The sequence below is a fragment of the Balaenoptera physalus genome (genome assembly GCF_965194825.1).
Source record: "Balaenoptera physalus genome assembly, chromosome: 4".
Classification (NCBI taxonomy): Eukaryota; Metazoa; Chordata; class Mammalia; order Artiodactyla; family Balaenopteridae; genus Balaenoptera; species Balaenoptera physalus.
Genome location: NC_138891.1, coordinates 35801191 through 35821187, shown reverse-complemented (window position 1 = coordinate 35821187; position 19997 = coordinate 35801191). Strand labels below are relative to the sequence as shown.

The following is a 19997-nucleotide window of genomic DNA, read 5'->3' as shown; positions in this document are numbered from 1 at the left end:
TAAATACCTGTGTCAAGAAATTCATAATTTGGCAGGAGCTCCAACCAGCAAAACAAGGTATGATATTTACCCAAAAACTGATTTCAAACAGACTTACTTGCTCAGTTCCTCAAAATAATTCTGAAGACTAACAAACATGCCATACGCATGTTATGAACATTCATTCACCTACAAGCCTTTGTGAACAGTTTTCATTTCTCTTAGGATGGAACATTGCATGGAATTGCTGGGTCAGATGGTAAACTGCTTAACTTTTTAAGAAACTGCCAGACCACTTTCCAAAGTGGCTGTATCATTTTAAATACGTTCTCACCAGCAGCGTATTAGGGCTCCAGTTTCTCTACACCCTCACCAACACTACCTTTGTCTTTATTATAGTCATCCTAGTGGCTGTGAAGTGGTATCTAACTTTGGTTTTAACCTGCATTTCCCTAATGACTGGTGATGCTGGGCATCTTTTCATATACAAAGCCATTTGGAGATCTTTGCTGAAATGTCTATTCAAATTTTTGCTTACTTAAAAATTGAGTTGGTTTACTTTTGAGTTTTAAGAATTCTTTATGTAATCTGGATGTAAGTCCTTTATCAAGTATGATTTGAAAATATTTTATCCCAGTCTGTGGTTTGTCAATTCATTTTCTTAATGATTTTCTTCCTATTATGTAAGTTTCAGGTGTATCAATACATTGCTCAGGACCACTTTAAAGCATAGCCAGCTTTTAAAAGACTCTTTTAAAAGACTAAAGACTAGACTTCCAAAAGGAAAAAAAAAAAACAAAACATGCCATACGTTTCCTATTTCATTGTTGAGAAAATAACAAATAGCGGAGAAGACGGTCACGTTTGTTGGTAAGGTGAGGATCTGTTGTGATTCAGTGTCACCAGGAAAGATGGCGGATGATCCACAACAGGACCAGAAAGCCCCCATTCCTGTCACCACGGATCTCCAGATTCTCCAACCTGGGACCTCCCTGGCTGCCACGGGACATCCTGAACCCATGGTCCTTGACAAAGAGGAGATGGGCAGGTCCAAGAGGCTGTCTGACATTACTGAAGCTTCCTCTCTGGCATAACCAGAACTAAGCAAGCTCTGAAGAAAAAGTAGGCAGCTTCTGAAGCTGGTGACTCCAAATTACGGGAGTAATCCCCACACTGCAATCCAGGTTTATCTCCACTGACCTCCTTGAATAAAGGGAAAAATATACTGAATTCACTTTTGTCAGCCACGAAGTTATAGTGTCTCCTAATCGGATATGAGGGATGTTACAGGAAAATCGCTACTACAAACATGTACACATGATTCATAACAACTTATAAAAGATTAAGAGTTGATCAATGGTTATCTCTCACTCACTTGCCATCTGACATGGGTTCTTGATGGGGGATGGGAAGGGAGAGGCATGGCATTAAATGTAATTATTCCTAAGGCCATATTTCAGAGGCCATAATCCAGGTTTGGCCTTGGAGTACACCAAACCTTCAGCTGTGTAGCAGTGGCTTAAGGTTTCAAACCATTTTTTTTAAACAAGAAAATATTCTAGAAGCAGAAGAGCAATAATTTGATTTGCGCCAAAACTTTGGGGAGACACACAATACCAGGAATAATGATGATATGCAGCAGGTATCAGTCCCTCAGCAGGGACAATTCACTGTGTTAAGAGCTTTGTGTGCACTATCTCACTTAATTCTCATAGACATTCCAGGAAGATGATGACATTGTTATCCCCATTTTACAGATGAGAACACTGAGACTGAGAGATTAAAGGCAACTTGCCCAAGGTCACACAACCAGGATTTTGAGTGCAGTTCTGTCTGACCCCAGACATCGATACTGTGCTTCTCAGTTGGTGAAGCTTTTGACACTGAATGGCAACATCAACTCTTCTTACAGACGCAGAGGAGACAATACTCTTATTACTCGCGATGTCAGGGGATCAAGGGTATGTGGGGCAGCGAGAGTAAAAGAGAAGCAGGAAGAGGAAAGGGGGCTCTCTCATTTCTCTCCCACCTCATCTCTCCATCTTGATCTTAGGACCTGATCCAAGTGGTCAGAAACAACCAAGTTTTATGTTCCAGGAATAAAAGTGCTTTGAGTCAAGAGTCTTACTGCCTTTTCTTTACCCAAGATACTCAAGTTAATTTTCCGAGGAAGGAGTTTATTCTGCAGAGACAGAGGGACAATGTCAGGTGGCCTCAGTTTTCTATAATGGGAAAGCTGTCAAAATGGAAAAACTCAAAATGGGGCCAAATCAGGCCATGACCCTTTCCAGGGAGTCTGCACCGCTTTAAGCTACTGGGCATTCAAACTACTTAGGAAAATTCAAGTTCTAACTTAAATCCCTGCACTCCTGATAATGATCAGGTAGAATTCTATTACAGAAAATCCTTCTTTTAAAACCTGAGGATTTGTAATGTGTCACAGAGTTCAAGTTATGTCAATACACACAATATTTATGGAACTAGGAATCAGGAAGTGGAAAGCTCCTTTCTTAAATATCTGTGGGAAGGAAATGTTATGAAAAGGAAATGCTCTTCCCCACACTCCGACACTAAATTAGCTAAAGGTAGACAAAAGCTCACAAAAGCAGTTTGGTACCACTTCTAACTTTCTCCCACGACCAGTAAAACTATAAAAATATTCACTTAACAAAATCTTACTTTGAAAAAGTTGTTCATCAAAGCAAACAGAAAAGGTGCAAGTTTCTAGGCTATTTTTCCCAATAACATTTCAGGATAGGGGAAAGGTGAAAAAAGTCTAGAAAAATGAAATTGAGAAGTAATGAACATAAACTGTTAAGAGAGAAGGTTTTAGAGTCAAAGACTCAGATTAGAATCCTGGCTTTGATGAGAGACCTTGAAAAGAGACTTTAATCTCTCTCTGCCTCAGTGTCCTCATCTGTAAAATGGAAATAATACTAGGTTGCTGTGATAACTCAATGGTATATTGCATATACACTCTGAGCACAATGAATGGCACACTGTAACGTGCAATAACATAGGCGCTTATCATCATTATTACTATTACTACTCATCTAACTATAGGGATACCCAAAAACATCATGGCTAGATCATTTGTGGGTACAGAATCCAGGAGAAGAATGAAAGAAACAAATCAGGACACGATTACGTTTACTGGTATGGATAACAAGACTAGACTAGATTTCTGCATTCTTTTGGTATTGTGCCTAATACCCAGACCAGGCCAATCTATCTGCAGCTCTAAGGGCACAGCAGGGCTGATTGGAGAAAAAAATGCACTACCAACGAGATACTCACATGAACCACAGCGGGAGGACTAATACCAGCCAAGGGGAAGTGGGTTCTAAATCTCCAGTCACTACTGTCTTTCTTTGAACCCACCCCCCAACCCCATTTATCTCAAAGGCAATGTATTAGTTCTTTTAAAGAGTTCTTGGGACTTCTTTGGCGGTCCAGTGGTTAGGACTCCGTGCTTCCACTGCAGGGGGCACATGTTCGATTCCTGGTTGGGGAACTAAGATTCCACAAGCCACACAGAGTGGCCAAAAAAATACTCCTCCTGTATTCCAAACTACCCATGTTAATTGGTGTTCTGTGGAAAAGAGGGTTTCCTAGTTGTGGCTGGAACGACCTACTATCGAACCACTGCCTCCTCCCCTGCTTCACAGCTAATCTAAAACAACCCTGGCTGTCCGATTCCCCTGCCGTATGCTGCTTTCCCAGCCTCCTTTATAAGGACAAGTTTTGTGAACCAAGACTGACACGTGAGATACAAGAAATCTTCTGGGCTTCCCTGGTGGTGCAGTGGTTAAGAATCCGCCTGCCAATGCAGGGGACACGGGTTCAAGCCCTGGTCCAGGAAGATCCCACATGCTACGGAGCAACTAAGCCCGTGCGCCACAACTACTGAGCCCGTGTGCCACAACTACTGAAGCCTGTGGGCCTAGAGCCCACAAGCTACAACTACTGAGCCCACGTGCCACAACTACTGAAGCCCGCAAGCCACAACTACTGAGCCCACGAGCCACAACTACTGAAGCCTGCAAGCCACAACTACTGAGCCCACGTGCCACAACTACTGAGCCCACGAGCTACAACTACTGAAGCCCACAAGCCACAACTACTGAGCCCGCAAGCCACAACTACTGAGCCTGCGCCCTAGAGCCTGCGTGCCACAATTACTGAAGCCTGCGCACCTAAAGCCCATGCTCCACAACAAGAAAAACAACCGCAAGGAGAAGCTACGCACCACCATGAAGAGTAGCCCCTGTTCGCCGCAACTAGAGAAAAGCCCAAGCACAGCAAGGAAGACCCAACGCAGCCAAAAATAAATAAATAATTTTTTTTAAAAAAAGAAGTCTTCTGAAGACTGTCTTGGAAAGGTTTTCCTCTGCTGATAAAAAGAAAAGCCACTTGAGAAAAAGAGTCCCTTTGGCCAGGCTCTATTCTTCACCCTTGTCTCCCTCCTACGTCTTTGAATGAAATGATGATGCCTGGACCTGCAGGAGCCACCTGCAACCATGAAGCTACGTGCACAGGGGCAAAAAGTGAACAGAGCACAGTGCAGCTGAAGAATGGGAAGGCGCTGGGTTACTGGTGACCACTGGACCCGGACTGTCCACCCTCGGTCTTCATGTTTGGTGAGAGAGGTAAATGTCTTAATCACTTGAGCCACTGCTATTTGGGAATTCTGTTACTTGTAGCCAAAAGCCTTCCTAAATGATCCAATAGTGAATCTCCCAAAGGGGAATGGAGTATGTAGGGTTTTCCAAACTCACTTGACTTCTTATGTATGTGTGTGTGTGATAATTCAACATTTTTATCGCTTAAACCCTTTTGTATGGGTAGCTCAAAACATTAGTTGACACAATAGTACAAAAATAAAAGCAAGCCAAAAAAAAAAAATAACTTCCTCTATAGAGCACAGTTTTGCAAATACAACCCTAAGTGTTTTTCAGATTGAGGTTACCTGTCATTTATGGATAAGTTTATAGATAAAACTCCAGAAGATGTGAGAAGCCACATGATAAAGTTCCATACTTGCTTTTACCAAAATTAATTAAAAATGAATCTATAATGGAGCAGAATACAAAAATCACATGTCTTTTAAAAATAAAAGAGAATTCAAAGAAATTTTAACTTGGGTGTGGAATGGGGGGAGCCTGCCCACTGAGTAATGCAGTCACTCAAATTGTTTATATTTAACCATCTAGATGATTGGTTCACATTTGACAAATATTTATTAAATGGTCATTACAGGCCAGGCGCAGTCTCTGCACTGAGGATGCAAAGGTCAACACGACAGACATGAACACATAGTAACACAAATATTATGACAGAGAAAGTGCAGGGTTCTATGGGAACACAGAGCAGCGGAAATCAACCCACTCTAGAGGAATGGATAAGAGCTCCCAGTGGATGTGTGGTCTTAATCTAAGACCTAAAGAATGAAAAGGACTTTGCCTAGAAAAGATTTGGGGTGGAACAGGGTTATGAGGTAGAGAGGGTATTCCAGACAGAGAAAGAAGCACGTGCCGGGTCCTGGGGGCTAGAATGCCTCAGTGAATGCAAGGTGGGACCACGGAAGGGCTGTTTGCAAAGGACAAACTGAGTCTTTTAAAAAGCATACTCTGGGGTTTCCCTGGTGGCACAGTGGTTGAGAATCTGCCTGCCAATGCAGGGGACACGGGTTCGAGCCCTGGTCTGGGAAGATCCCACATGCCGCGGAGCAACTGGGTCCGTGAGCCACAATTACTGAGCCTGCGCATCTGGAGCCTGTGCTCCGCAACAAGAGAGGCCGCGATAGTGAGAGGCTCACGCACCGCGATGAAGAGTGGCCCCCGCTCGCCGCAACTAGAGAAAGCCCTCGCACAGAAACGAAGACCCAACACAGCCAAAACTAAATAAATAAATTAATTAAAAATAATAATAATAATAAAAAAATAAATAAAAATTAAAAAGCATACTCTGGCTATGGAATGTAAATGGATGGAGGGATGGTGGCATGAAGCCAGCTAGGTGTGTCTTCTGGGCGAGTTCAAGGTGGTGGTACAAGGGCGTGGTAATGTGTGAGGAAAGAAGCTGTTTCGTCGTGAGTAGAAGACTGGGCATTAGACGGATGCGGAGCACGGTGAGGAAAAGGACAAAGTGGGCTTTCAGATTTACTGTGGAGCAACTGGGTGGATGGAGGTGCCCTTTACTAAGCAGGGAACAGACCCTGGAGAAGGAACAGGTTGGAAGGAGATTGGAACATGCAGGTAACCTGAGAAAACTCCAAATACAGCTGTTCACATCACATGACCATGATGACATTCAGAAATCTATGAAAAATGGCATCAATGTTAAAAAAAAAAAAAAAAAGTGTGTTCTAGAACTAGCTAAGACATTACAGCACATTTCTTCATTCTTTTTTTTTTTTTAATAAATTTATTTATTTATTTATTTTTGGCTGTGTTGGGTCTTCGTTTCTGTGCGAGGGCTTTCTCCAGTTGCGGCGAGCGGGGGCCACTCTTCATCGCGGTGCGTGGGCCTCTCACTATCGCGGCCTCTCCCGTTGCGGAGCACAGGCTCCAGATGCGCAGGCTCAGTAGTTGTGGCTCACGGGCTTAGTCGCTCCGCGGCATGTGGGATCTTCCCAGACCAGGGCTCGAACCCATGTCCCCTGCATTGGCAGGCGGATTCCTAACCACTTTGCCACCAGGGAAGGCCCTTCACTCTGTGTTTAAGTGAGGCAGTGGTGATGTTCCGAGCAGTTTAGGAGGTTGAACTGTGTCCTCCAAAAAATACGTTGAAGCCCTAACCCCTGGTGCCGTCCATGTGACCTTATTTGGAAATAAGGTCTTTGCAGACGGAATCTGTTAAGATGAGACCATTCTGAATTAGAGTGGGCCCTAAATCCAATAACTGGTGTCTTTATAAGGAGAGGGTGATTTTAAGACACACAGAGACACAGGAGGCAAGAAGGCCAGATGAAGACGGAGGCGGAGACTGGAGTTACGCTGCCACAAGCCAAGGAGCCCGGGAGCCACCAGGAGCGGAAGAGGCAAGGAAGGATTCTCTCCTGGGGCCTTCGGAGGTGCACGGCCCTGCCAGTTTCTTGATTTCGGAATTCTGCCTGCAGAACTATGAGAGAAAAAATGCCTATTGTTTTAAGCCACCCAGTTTATGGTACTCTGCTACAGCAGCTGTAGAAACTATTACAGGGAGGAAGACTGTTTTTAGCTTCAGAAGAAATTGAAAAGGAAGACCTAAGCCAGATACAAGGCACTGAATGAGACAAGAAGACAGTTAACTACCTTGCAAAATAAGCGTTTGGGGAGTTTGAACCTATTTAGGTCTTGAATTCAGTTTTCACGTTTCAAAACCGGGGACAATGGTACTTAATCCAGAAGGTTGTACATCGGGGTGTAGTCTGTGCACTGTAATGGATAACTAATTATAAGTTATCGCTGGGCAAAAATTGGATATTATAACAAGTTATTATTCATTAATCTATGAGTACAACATGGCAATCTATTCCTTCTTTATTACAATGTTACTGCTACTGCTGTGTCAGGTCTGATAGATTTGCACACCTTCCTCCCTCTGAAGGCAAAGCTGGTTGACAGTTTGCCATCATTCTAGTATAGTGGTTCTCAACTGGGGGACATATGACAATGTCTGGAGACATTTTTGGTTGTCACAACTGGGAGGGAGGCGCCACTAGCCAACAGTAGGTAGAGAGAGGCCAGGGATGCTGCTGAAACATCCTCCACAGCATAGGGCGCCCCCTACGGCAACGAGCTGTAGGGCTTCAATAGTGCCGAGCTGAGAACTCTGCTCTAGAAGTATCCAGACAACCTGCAGTCGAAGCTTCAAGTACCAAGAATTCACTTTCTCATCCAAAGTAGTCAAACCGATCACCTATCCTTCTGAAATCTGACAGAACAGACTATCAATACGGTGACTCACAAGCAGTCCAGAGCTAATGGAAACTTTAAACTGCTTTCTGATAGTCTAAAAAAAGAGTGAAAATTCCTGTCCTAGCAGACAGGGGCATGGTCCCTAGCCGCTCTGCAAGCACTAGCAGTGGTACACACACACACGCTGCAGGGCCAAGGTACCCACTCATCCCATCCGTCGGCATAAACCATCTCAGCATAAACCATCTGCCAGACTGGACGGGAGGAGGAAGAGTAAATATCCTCCCAAAAAGTCCCTCCCAGTACCCAGGGAGCCTCCCTGAAGCTGAAAACCACTGGAGACCCAGCAGCTAAGCTCCTTGACTGAATCCTACAATTATACTTAGGCAGTGGGTGGTTGGATCAGTCCTACAGAGCTGGCACAGGTAGATATCTTTCATCTGTACCTCGTAGCCAAGCCTAAGCGATTGCCTTGTTCAAAGCTGCTGTATCTCCTTCATGGCTGTCTCTGGCATGCAAAGCATTTGTAGCTGGCTCCTTGAAGCTATAATAGAAATATGGCTGTGCATACTGTACATTTTTAACCCAGCCTGTTTATCAAGACTCTGTGGTCTGCTTGTCACCCTCACCAAATATTCAGGTCATAAACAACTTGAACCTCCAATGCTATTCTCGGAGTCAAGAGCACCTTAGAAATATGATGAGCTAATTGGTAAAGGCAAGAAAACCCCAGTTTTGGTAAAGGCAGTTAGGTACTCAGGGTTGCCCTCTCCATTGAAGCTGTATTTCTTTCTTTTATTAACAGAGAAGTGCAAATATATCTAAGGAAACAAATATGGGATAGCTCACAGTGCAACATTAAATATAATGGCAAAATCTCCTGTGGAGGGCAAAGTACACTGCTAAGTAGCATAGCATATATCTTAATTCTAACTTTCAAAAGTCTGTATTTATTGGGTTCTAGGCAAGTTCAAGAATAAAAGTTGTGGGACTTCCCTGGTGGTCCAGTGGCTAAGACTCCACGCTCCCAGTGCAGGGGGCCTGGGTTTGATCTCTGGTCAGGGAACTAGATCCCACATGCTGCAACTAAGAGTTCCATGCTGTAACTAAGAGTTCCATGCCGTAACTAAAGATCCCACATACCATAACTAAAGATCCCACATGCCTCAATGAAGATCCCGTGTGCGGCAACTAAGACCCAGTGTGACCAAATAAACAAATAAATAAATAAGTATTTTTTAAAAAAACGTTGTTCCTTTTTAAAAAAAAAAAGAATAAAAGTTGTGACATACGGGTTTAAATACCCTTAATGTTTTCATCACCATAAGCAAAACTACATTTACATTTAAAATTGGCTTGGTACTGTCAATGTATATTTTATCATTAAAAATCAAAAGTTTAGTGAAAGCTTTTGGTCCATTGAGACAGAACAAATATCTCAACAGCTGGAAGATGTTAAAAGTCAAGAGTTCTGGCATTTGAAGAGTCATATATAATTACCCTCCTCTAAAAACAAAACATCGCAAAGAAAGCCAAAGAAACTTGCTATCTCATAGGAAACCAACAAAACACAAAAATACAAAAATTATAATTCCTCTCCAATCTGTATTTATAAAATTTACTTAGCTACTAGAACTATTTAAACTGTCCCAGGTAAGAGAGAGAATCTCTTCCTGAAGTTATGGGAACCCTGTTTTCCTAAGTATGAAAAATAATCATCAGCATCTTTATGTATTCATCATCGTCACATTATGGCTCTTCAGGGCGGACCATACAAAGTTTTCATGTCACCTCGACAGCCAAGCAGCTGAAGTAATTCATAATACAGTCTGATTAAAAGGAGCAGAAAGAAAAGCTCAACCTCTGCTTCAATTTAGTTTGAACTTTCAAGCTAAAATGTCAGCAACTCAGAAGTAGAATTCGAATAAACATTTCATGATAAATTTGGGCATTAATTTTATATATTCACAGAAGCCCATTTCCATGATTCTCTTTACTTTGTCTAAACTGTACCCTGTGAACTAACTACTACTATTCCTATCATATGCCAGCAATTCAGCCTACCTTCATCGCCTTCATATGTGGAAATAACAAACCACAGATCTATATTTTCATTCTAAGTTCATGTTCTAGGAAAGACGGACTATTTATGGAGAAACAGCAGGAAAATATTTTATAATCCAACACATACTGAGTACGTTTAATAAAGAATGCTCCCTAGAGAAAGGCAGAGCTAAGGGCTAAGGGGAGTATGTGTATGTGTATGTGCATGTGTGTGTGTGTTTTGAGTGGGAACAGTTAGAACAAATGCTGTAAAGAAAAGACTTGTGCAGTATTCCTTCTGGAGCAGGACCTGACTCCACAACCAGAAGTCTAAAGTAAGAGGAATAAACACTCTGCCAACCAAGGGATTGACTTTCTTCCCTGAAGCAGGGAGTATTGGAGTATTGCTAACATCCTCCCAGCCACGGGGAAACTTTTTTCTAAAAAAAAAAAAAAATCTAATCTTTCTAAAGATTTTCTAACAATCTTTAAGAGCAGTGGATTTTAAATTAAGTTACAAGAAGCGCTAGAGTCACACCCCAGCTTGTTTTCAACCGGAGCAACTTTTGTCTGTTTTATACAAAGGTCCTATGGCAGAAGAACTGTGAAAAATGCTGATCGAAAATATTAAGAGGGTTGCCTCCCCAGGGATGTCAAGAGAATCCAATGACGTAAACCTGTCAAATGTTTAGAACAGAGGTTTGCACGCTGTAAAAGCCCAGCAGCAGTTGGCTAGGATAATGACGCTGGTAACAATTCAAGTCTTCGCTGTAGAGGTAATTTTAAAAAAATGAAGCACAGAGGCTTCTATGAGTCCACGTGTAGAAACTATACACCTGACATCTCAAGCTTTTCAAGGATGATCACCTCCAACAGGTGTTTGAATTACAGAGCTTCAAAACTGGATGTACAGCGAGCAACGCCACAAGAAGGCTTACCTCTTCTTCTTGGTGATAATGAGCACGTCGTTGAAGAGGAAGAAGTAGACTTGCTGTTTGGATGTCCTTTTTGAGAAAAGCCCAGTGTCTTCCACATAGGCTGTCAACTCACCTCTTTTGACCAACCACCGGGAAGAGGAGACTAGAGGAAAAGGCTACAAAAAGAGAAACACTCAGTACCCAGAGCCAGTCAAGTCCTTTTAGGATTATTGAAAGTAAAGTATAAAACTTACATTCAAACAAATGATATATCATTATTTTATATAATAGTGTATTTAACAGGTACGTAATAGTGAAATACAGTTAGAGAAGGATAGCACATTCTCCAAGAGAAAATCAGAAAGAACAATCTATTTTCCAATATAAAAAACTATTAATATTAACTTGCCTATATAAAAACTAAAACTCAATCAGAAAATGTTACTGGGTCAACCAAAAATTATTACCCTTCCATTAACTCTTAACTGAAAAAGAAGATTGATAAGGAGTCACTTAAAACTGAAAAGCCTCAAAAGGAAACCTATTGGTATCAACTGAAGTTATTTTAAATATCACAAATCAGAATCCAAACATACGAAAAAAACATTGATAGCCGCAGTTAAAAAGAGACAAATTGGACTTCCCTGGTGGCACAGTGGTTGAGAATCTGTCTGCCAATGCAGGGGACACGGGTTCGAGCCCTGGTCTGGGAAGATCCCACATGCCGCGGAGCAACTAGGCCCGTGAGCCACAACTACTGAGCCTGCGCGTGTGGAGCTTGTGCTCCGCAACCAGAGAGGCCGCGATAATGAGAGGCCCGCGCACCGCGATGAAGAGTGGCTCCCGCTTGCCACAACTAGAGAAAGCCCTCGCACAGAAACGAAGACCCAACACAGCCAAAAATAAAAATAAATAAATAAAACCAGCTTAAAAAAAAAAAAAAAAAGACAAATTAAAAAGTCTGCATTCAATTCATGAACTAAAAAGACTTTATTCAAAAGGAAAGAAAAAAACCCTGCAAACGTATGTTTTGTCTATTGATTATCTACTTAGCTGTATTCTGGAGAAAACCTTTTCTTAAGTTTACGGTAGTTTCCCTCATGGAAGTTCATCCCTGAAAGCATCATGCCATTTTCTGGTTGTGAAAATGAACTTCTTCCAGAATAATCCATCTTAATCTCATAGAAAAGGCTATATTCAAGGAACTGCATACCGTCTTTTCTTTATTCAGTTTACAGTTTCCAACTGGAAAACTCTCAAAACCTCAGAATAATCCTTACCCTTGAAAGCTCTTTTTTTTAAGTTACCAGAAATGCTAACTGCCAAAAATCTGATTGAAAAAACGACATCCATAAAAATAAGCAAAAGTTCTTGGACACACAAAAGATAACTCTAGTAAGTGTGGTGCAACCAAATGTCATACATTTCAGGGAATAATGATTAAAAATAGCCAAAGGAAATTGAGGATATTAGGGAGGAAATAAGAACGCTAAGAAAGGATTTCATATTTTTTTAATTTATAAAGGACGTTTATAAGAAGGTTGCTCATCAGTTATATACTATTTTCCTGAAGATTTAACATGCAAGATGAAACAGCATGGCTGATCTCAAAATTTCACAACTGGCTATTTAAAGGCGTTCATGTAGCTTTCAGCCTCCAAATCTCAAATCAGACTATGGCTGAGACTTAAAAGGTGACAGAGAGGTTGCTTAGATAACTCAGGAGGAACTCACCAGCACACATAAGAGGTCACCACAAATAATCAGAGTCAGGTTAGGTCCTGCCACAGGGCTGCAACTACTGGAAACACACTGCTATCTTGTTATTGCGTGTATAGGATAAACCAATGACAGTATTATGTAATGCCACCCTATGACTGTTCTTAGTTTAGAGGATGGGGAAAAAAGTTTTTTTAACTCTTGGTCTTTTTTTTTCTTTTTAAAAAATTTTTTTTATTTTTGGCTATGTTGGGTCTTCGTTGCTGTGCACGGGCTTTCTCTAGTTGCTGTGAGGGGGCACTACTCTTCATTGCGGTGCGCGGACCTCTCACTGTGGTGGCCTCTCTTGTTGCAGAGCAGGGGCTCTAGGCACGCAGGCTTCAGTTAACTCTTGGTCTTAAAACAGATTGAGCTTTATGAACATCTCATACTCCACTGGGCAAAAATAAATTTCCAATGTGTATCTAAAATTGACAGTGGCTTGCAATATGCCTATGCTTCTTTAACAAACAAAAATCTGATATCATAAATGTTTTTTGTTTCAGTTTATTGTTGAAAGATTAAACTCACTCAGATGGCTTTCTTTTAAGAGGAAGCTATAGGGCTTCCCTGGTGGCGCAGTGGTTGAGAGTCTGCCTGCCAATGCAGGGGACACGGGTTCCAGCCCTGGTCTGGGAAGATCCCACATGCCACGGAGCAACTGGGCCCGTGAGCCACAATTGCTGAGCCTGTGCGTCTGGAGCCTGTGCTCCGCAACAAGAGAGGCCGCGATAGTGAGAGGCCCGCGCACCGCAATGAGGAGTGGTCCCCGCTTGCCACAACTAGAGAAAGCCCTTGCACAGAAACGAAGACCCAACACAGCCATAAATAAATAAAATAAAATAAATAATAATAATAAATAAAAATTTGAAAAAAAAAAAAAGAAGACGCTATAAAAATGACCAAAATATTTAGAAGAATCGCAGTAGCCCAAATTGCTCCTATGTGAATTCCCACAGTTTAGAAGCTTAGTCTAAGACTAGAATCCAGGTGTGAATCAAAAATAAGAAAAGAAATTCATGAACAAAAACACATCCTTAAAGGTATGGATATAATTCCCATGGAGAAAAGATTTTCATTCTTTTTGGTGTTACTTAGCATCCTAGAAAACCAGCCTCAGCATAAAATTTAACTAATTTTATGGGCCAGTGAGACAAGGAAGAGCAAGTTTTTTCTAAATTGAGACAAAAATGTATCATTTAGCCATTTTAAAGTATACATGTAATTCAGCGGCTTTTAGTACATTCACAATGTTGTGCAATGATCATCACTATCTAATTCCAGAACACTTCCATTACCCTAAAAAGAAAGTCTATATGCACTGAGCAGTCACTCTCCACTCTGCCCTCCCATTAATTATCCTTACAATAACTCCGTGAGGGAAAGCACCATTATCAGTCCCACTTTACGGTTCAGAAAACTAAGAAATGAAAGTTAAGTAATGCCCAAAGTCCTATAGCTAGTAAGTAGTGGAGCTACAACTGGAACTCAGGCAGGCTGGCTCCAGAGCCCACGCTCTTAATTTATATCGGCTTCCTGTGCCCATCCGGTGGGCTCTCCTCACCCCTCTCACATTAGCACGTGCAGCACATGATACTTGTCCAGACACTTACTAATTTAAAAATGAAAAACACATGTAAGTAAACATACATACATACATTCAAACATACATAAATATCTAATACACACACACACACACACACACACACACACACACACACAGACATATATATAAGCTTTTATCCTCTTCAAATGAGAAAAGACTAGCATTATTTTGCTGCCATGGTTAAGAATGTGGACGCTGCAGTCAGTCGCAGATCTGATTCCAGGCTTCAGTACTTCTTGGTGTATGACTTTGAGCAAATAATTTACTATCTCTAGCTTCGAATTCCTCAACGATAAAATGGGAATAATAATTAGATACTTCATGGGGTTCCTGTGAGAATTCAATGAGACTATGTGAAAATGGCACATAGTAAATACTCAGTAAATATTTTCATGGCAATAATGGCTACGGTAGGACCATAAACCAAATAGAACCAACACAGAACCCGCTACCTTTCCCTCAGGGTCGTTCCTCCTCTTGGATTCCCTACCTAGGTGGATGGTGTGACTCTCCATCCAGTCGACCAGACTAGACACCTGCGGTACCACAGCTACAGCCCTCCTCCAGGCATCCCGCTTTATCTCTCCGCCTCTGCTTCCAGTCTCCAAACTGGTTTTCTGCCTCCGGTTTTATTACCTGCCCAACTTACCCTCCACATAGCTGCTGTAATACATTTTTAAAATAATAAACTGAATCTGGTGTATGTGTGTAGAGTGGGAAGGGGAGGTTGTTAAAAAAAAAAGTCCTATGAAAAACTATTAAGTGAGCAACCTCCTTCCCACCCCGTTCCTCATCTACCCAGTTCCCAACCACTGATTACAGCCCCTACAAGGTAGCAACTGTTATTGTTCTTCTATAACTTTCCAGAGATTTCTTACACATAAGCAACCTTTATACTCTTTTTTTCCTCCTGTTCTGCACCTTACTTTTTTCACTTAATAATATGACAGAAAGCTTACCATATCGATTCCTAAAATTCTTCATTTTTTTTTTTAAGTTGAGTGGTCTTACATAATTTAGGTGTACTATAATTTATTTAATCAGTCCCCTATAGATAGATGTTTAGGTTGTTTCTAATCTTTTGCAATTAAAACAATGCCATATCAGTAACTTTGTGTGTATGTCTGTATGTGTGTGTGTGTGTGTGTTTAATTTTATACGTCATGAGCATATCAATAGGATAAATTCTTAGAAGTAAAATTGCTGGGTCATAGTAACCTGCATTTGTAATTTTGATAGTTATTGACAAATTGTCCACCACTGGGGTTATAACAATCTTTCCCACGAGCAACAGATAAACATGGCTTTCCCAACAACTCACTGATAAAATGTTTTATCAAACTTTTGAATTATTTATAAATCTAAGTGGTAGAATACATTATTTTAATTTCAATTAGCAATTTTCTTCTGAATGAAGTAAAGCATCTTTTCAGACGTTTAACAGTCATTTGTATTTCCTCTTCTGACAACAGTTTTCTAGTTTGCAATTTTCTAATGGATTTTTTCCTTATCTTCTTCTTATCACTTTGAGGTTATATGTTGGGAATATTAACCCTTTACCTATATGTGAGTTCTAATTTTTTTCCCCAGTTTCCTATTTCTCTTTTCACTGTTTAAATGCCCTTTAATTTTCACTCTATGGAGAAATTTTTTAAATTTTCACGTCGATCAATTTTCCTTTTAATGACTTCTGGATTTGGAATAAGTTTAAAAGGCTTTTTACTATGATGCTAAAGTCATCTTTACTATATGCGCATCTGACTGTGTCACTTCCATGCTTTGAACTTTTCAGTGGCTCCCAGATGATCCTGCTCTGCTCTTTCTTTTGGCACACAAGGCCCTTCCCATGAGTGATAGTTCTGCCCTGCTCCCCTCCACCCCACTGAATGTGTGCAATTCCTGGGCTACAGCAGCTGAAACCATGTCCTGTGCATTTGCTCCTTCTCTTCACTCCTGGAAGACCCTTCTCTCTCTCCTTTCAAGATCAGCTCAAGCACACCTCCAGTATGAAGCCTTGCCTGGCTGCTACAAGCTCCCCACCCCTTTGTCCCTCATGCTTAGGGCCGGCCACGCCCTCTCCATTGCTGGTGTTCTCAAAACTCTTCTATCTCCCATAACAGCTGTAGACTTGGCTCATTCCTTTGTATTTCTGTAGGCTTCTACTAGATGGTAAGCTCCCCGAGGGCAGGGATCATGCTTTTGTTTTCCCACTTCAGTCCACAAAGGTGCTCGTGAAATTTGTTGAAAAGAATGCATGTGCTTGGACAAAACACTTAACTTCTTTGAACATCTGTTTTCTCGTCTTTGAAATGAACTGAATATAAATGTCCACTGTTATCCATAAAGTGTTATAGAAATGAGGTCCTAAGGTTGTATTAGTATTTCTAAGTGGTCTGAATTAAGTCCTTCATTATAAATCTAAACTTAGAATATTTTCCTTTAAGTTTGCAGTTTTAACCATTGAACCAAGAGGAAACAAAAATCCAAAAACTCATGCACTCAATTGATGTTAATCACTTATTTTTAAGAACCCTTGGGGTAAGCATTTTTTCAGTTACAAATTAATTGTGGTTCTAGAGAAACAGAGCTTAAAGGTATCTTAAACCAACTGATTATCAGTGAAGAAAGAAAAAGAAAAATGGTTAGGGAAGGGATTTATCAACTTTTAAAATGGAAACGGTTAGAGATTTATCATTTTTAAAAAGGAGGGGATTAAAAAAAAATCCTTTGATGTATAGATATATTTTCTAAAATACTTAGAAACAAATGAAAGTGAAGGACAGGATTCTTTGTGAAGGATGGGAAAAAAATGGGTTTTGAAATTGCCGTAAATTTCTATATGAGGGTATAATAACTAAAGTGTGTGTGTGTGCATGTGCATGCTGTTTTTAGCAAGTATCCATCATTTTCTAAGAAGAATCACGGATCACCTTTCTGCATTTAAATCTTTATAGTCAGGGTGTCACAGTGGAAGAGTTTACACTGATCTGCAAGTCAGGACGTCTGGACCCTAGTCCTGATTTTGCCACCACGAGCCGAATGACCCTGTTAACAATTAATTATTCTCGGGGTTGTATTTTCCTCATTTATAAAATAAAAGGGTGTAGCTGTACTATATCAGTGGCCCTCAAACTATATGACACAGCAGAGAGTTATCTGCATAATGCCACGATCGCGCTAATCCCACTGCACAAATTAGGAACACTTTCACCATGAAAAAATATGACCGCTTTAAGTTGGTTAATTAAATTCAAGTGGCATAAAACGAAACAGAATCACAACCATGAGCACTCACATCCATTAAGATTTGAATTGTGAGCCAACAAAGGAGTTGACCGTGGCCTAGCCTCGCCATTAATTGTTATTTCCTTCTTTGTTCATCCTGTCATCTGCCCCTGAGCAGTATGAGACAAGCAGTAACAGGCAGCACATATGCAAAAAAGAATTATGGAAGAAAAACAAATTTGAAAAGAACAATTCACTAATAATCCTTTTTTGCAAAAAAGAATTATGGAAGAAAAACAAATTTGAAAAGAACAATTCACTAATAATCCTTTTTTGCAAAAAAGAATTATGGAAGAAAAACAAATTTGAAAAGAACAATTCACTAATAATCCTTTTTTGCAAAAAAGAATTATGGAAGAAAAACAAATTTGAAAAGAACAATTCACTAATAATCCTTTTTTGCAAAAAAGAATTATGGAAGAAAAACAAATTTGAAAAGAACAATTCACTAATAATCCTTTTTTGCAAACTGAGAAAGGAGTGTCCTTATTTGATTTAGGAGAACACCCTGGTCCAGCTCGTGGGATACCACTGTTTTGCAGGATACTTTGAGAATACTAAAGAAATCTCCTTTCTATTCTAAAATTCTATTATTTTTAACCACCCTTTTCTCAAGTTTGGTGTCTTCCTAGGGAAAAAAGAAAGTGCTAGTTAGATAATACCTAAGTCTGTGGCCTAGAGAAAGGTCACTTTATCTGGTATTAGCAAGAGCTGAATTGTCCAAAGCAAAGCATCTGCTATTTCCCCTGCCAGCCTCTCTGTAATCAATTTATGGCCCTGCTGTGAAAAGCAAATTCCTCTCCACTTTGTTGCCCTCAACTCTCTCTTTATTCACATAAGATTTAAGCAAGAGCAGTAACAAATCTATTTATGAAGAAGTATGAGAGAATACCTTAATTTTAAATTCCAGCTGAGAGTTAATTGTGTACATCATTTCAGTCCTTTCCATCTTCCGAGCTCCTTCATTGCAGAGTCGAACCAACTGGAAACAGAGAATGATAAGGAGGGTTAAGAGGTGAAGGAGAGAAACCTCACTTTCAAATGCAGATCTCACAGGAAATAATTAGCACTGTGGAAGCTCCAGAGACTCATTCCAGATGGTTAAAGAACTCACAGTTTCACACAGTCAAGACTTTGTACCGAGTTGGAAGTGGTGTCATCAGGATGTGAAGACGGAGGAAAAAAACGTCCTGAGAACTTTCAGGGACACACATCCTCTGTGCATTATCACACGATGCCCTCCACATACACTCAGCAGATTCCTCACATGGTCCAGTCTGCTCCATTCTGCTCCTTTCCTCTGCCCCCTCCTCCTCGCCTTCACCCATGGGAACACCACCAAACTCAGAGCAAGCTGCACCTCTCTCCCCACTTCGTATCAGAGCAGCTGAGGGCAGACCACTTGACTTCAAAGGCAAATTCTCAGCAGAATGCTACATGCAAAGCATGTGACCAGTAACCTGGATGCTAGAAGAGGAAAGCCTTCCGTTGGAACCTAATGGTCAATGATTCTTCAAGGATGGTCAAGCTAAGGGAAATTCAGTTCAATTAGAACTACTGAATTATCTACAAACAGAATGAACTCATAGTCCTCTGATGAGTAGCTGTGATATCATGATTTATAATAAACAAAATATATATTTTGTCTTTGTCCATGGTTTCTGGCACACAGCTCCTAAAACCCTTGTAATTTCCTACGGAAGAGCCACAGGGGCATCTCTGGTTATAATTTAGTTTTGCTACCAGTTCCTGAAATAGCTCCAGGGCATAGAAGTGAAATGGGTATCTTCTGTTATTCATAACAAGCCCCTTTCAACCATGGCTGAGTTTATGTTAATGAGGTGACTTCTGGTAAGCCCCTAAGGATGGGGCTGGTTGCCAGGGGAACCAACCAAGTGATTAAAGAGAAGGCTGGAACTTTCAGCCCTGCAGACTTCCAGGGAGGGGAAAGGGGCTGGAGATAACGTGATCACTACTGGACAATGGTTGAATAATTCACGCCTACATAATGAAGCCTCCATAAAAATCCCTGAACTTCGGACTTGGAGAGCTTCCGGGTTGGTGAAGAAGAACACTTCTGCGTGCTGGGAGGGTGGCATCTCAAGCTCCATGAGGACAGAACATCCTGGGCTCAGGATCCTTCTGGACCTCACCTTATCTCTTCATCTGGCTGTTCATTCTTATCCCTTAATATCCTTTGTAATAAACCACTAATCTAGTAAGTAAACTGTTTTCCTGAGTTCTGTGAGCCCCTCTAGCAAATTAATCAAACCTGAGGAGGGGGGTCATGGGAACTTGATTTATAGCCAGTGGGTCAGAAACACAGGTAACAACCTGGACTTGTGATTAGTGACTGAAATGAAGTTGGAGGTGTGGTCTTGCGGGCTTGAGCCCTTATCCTGTGGGATCTGATGCTATATCTCCAGGTGGAGTGAGAACTGACTTGAATACCGTCAGACACCCAGCTGGTACAGCAGAACTACTTGGTGTGAGGAAAAACCACACACA

General features: G+C 41.0%; 1 protein-coding gene across 1 annotated transcript in view; it reads right to left on the bottom strand.

Annotated features, from left to right (window-relative positions):
- Positions 1-19997, bottom strand: part of ARHGEF26 (Rho guanine nucleotide exchange factor 26) — a 167305-nt gene that overhangs the window by 40861 nt on the left and 106447 nt on the right. The window contains exons 10-11 of the mRNA XM_082459537.1: positions 18382-18471; positions 10862-11016 (exon numbers count right to left, since the gene is read on the bottom strand). Coding sequence (XP_082315663.1) covers positions 10862-11016; positions 18382-18471 — 245 coding nt within the window. The remainder of the gene's footprint in view (positions 1-10861; positions 11017-18381; positions 18472-19997) is intronic.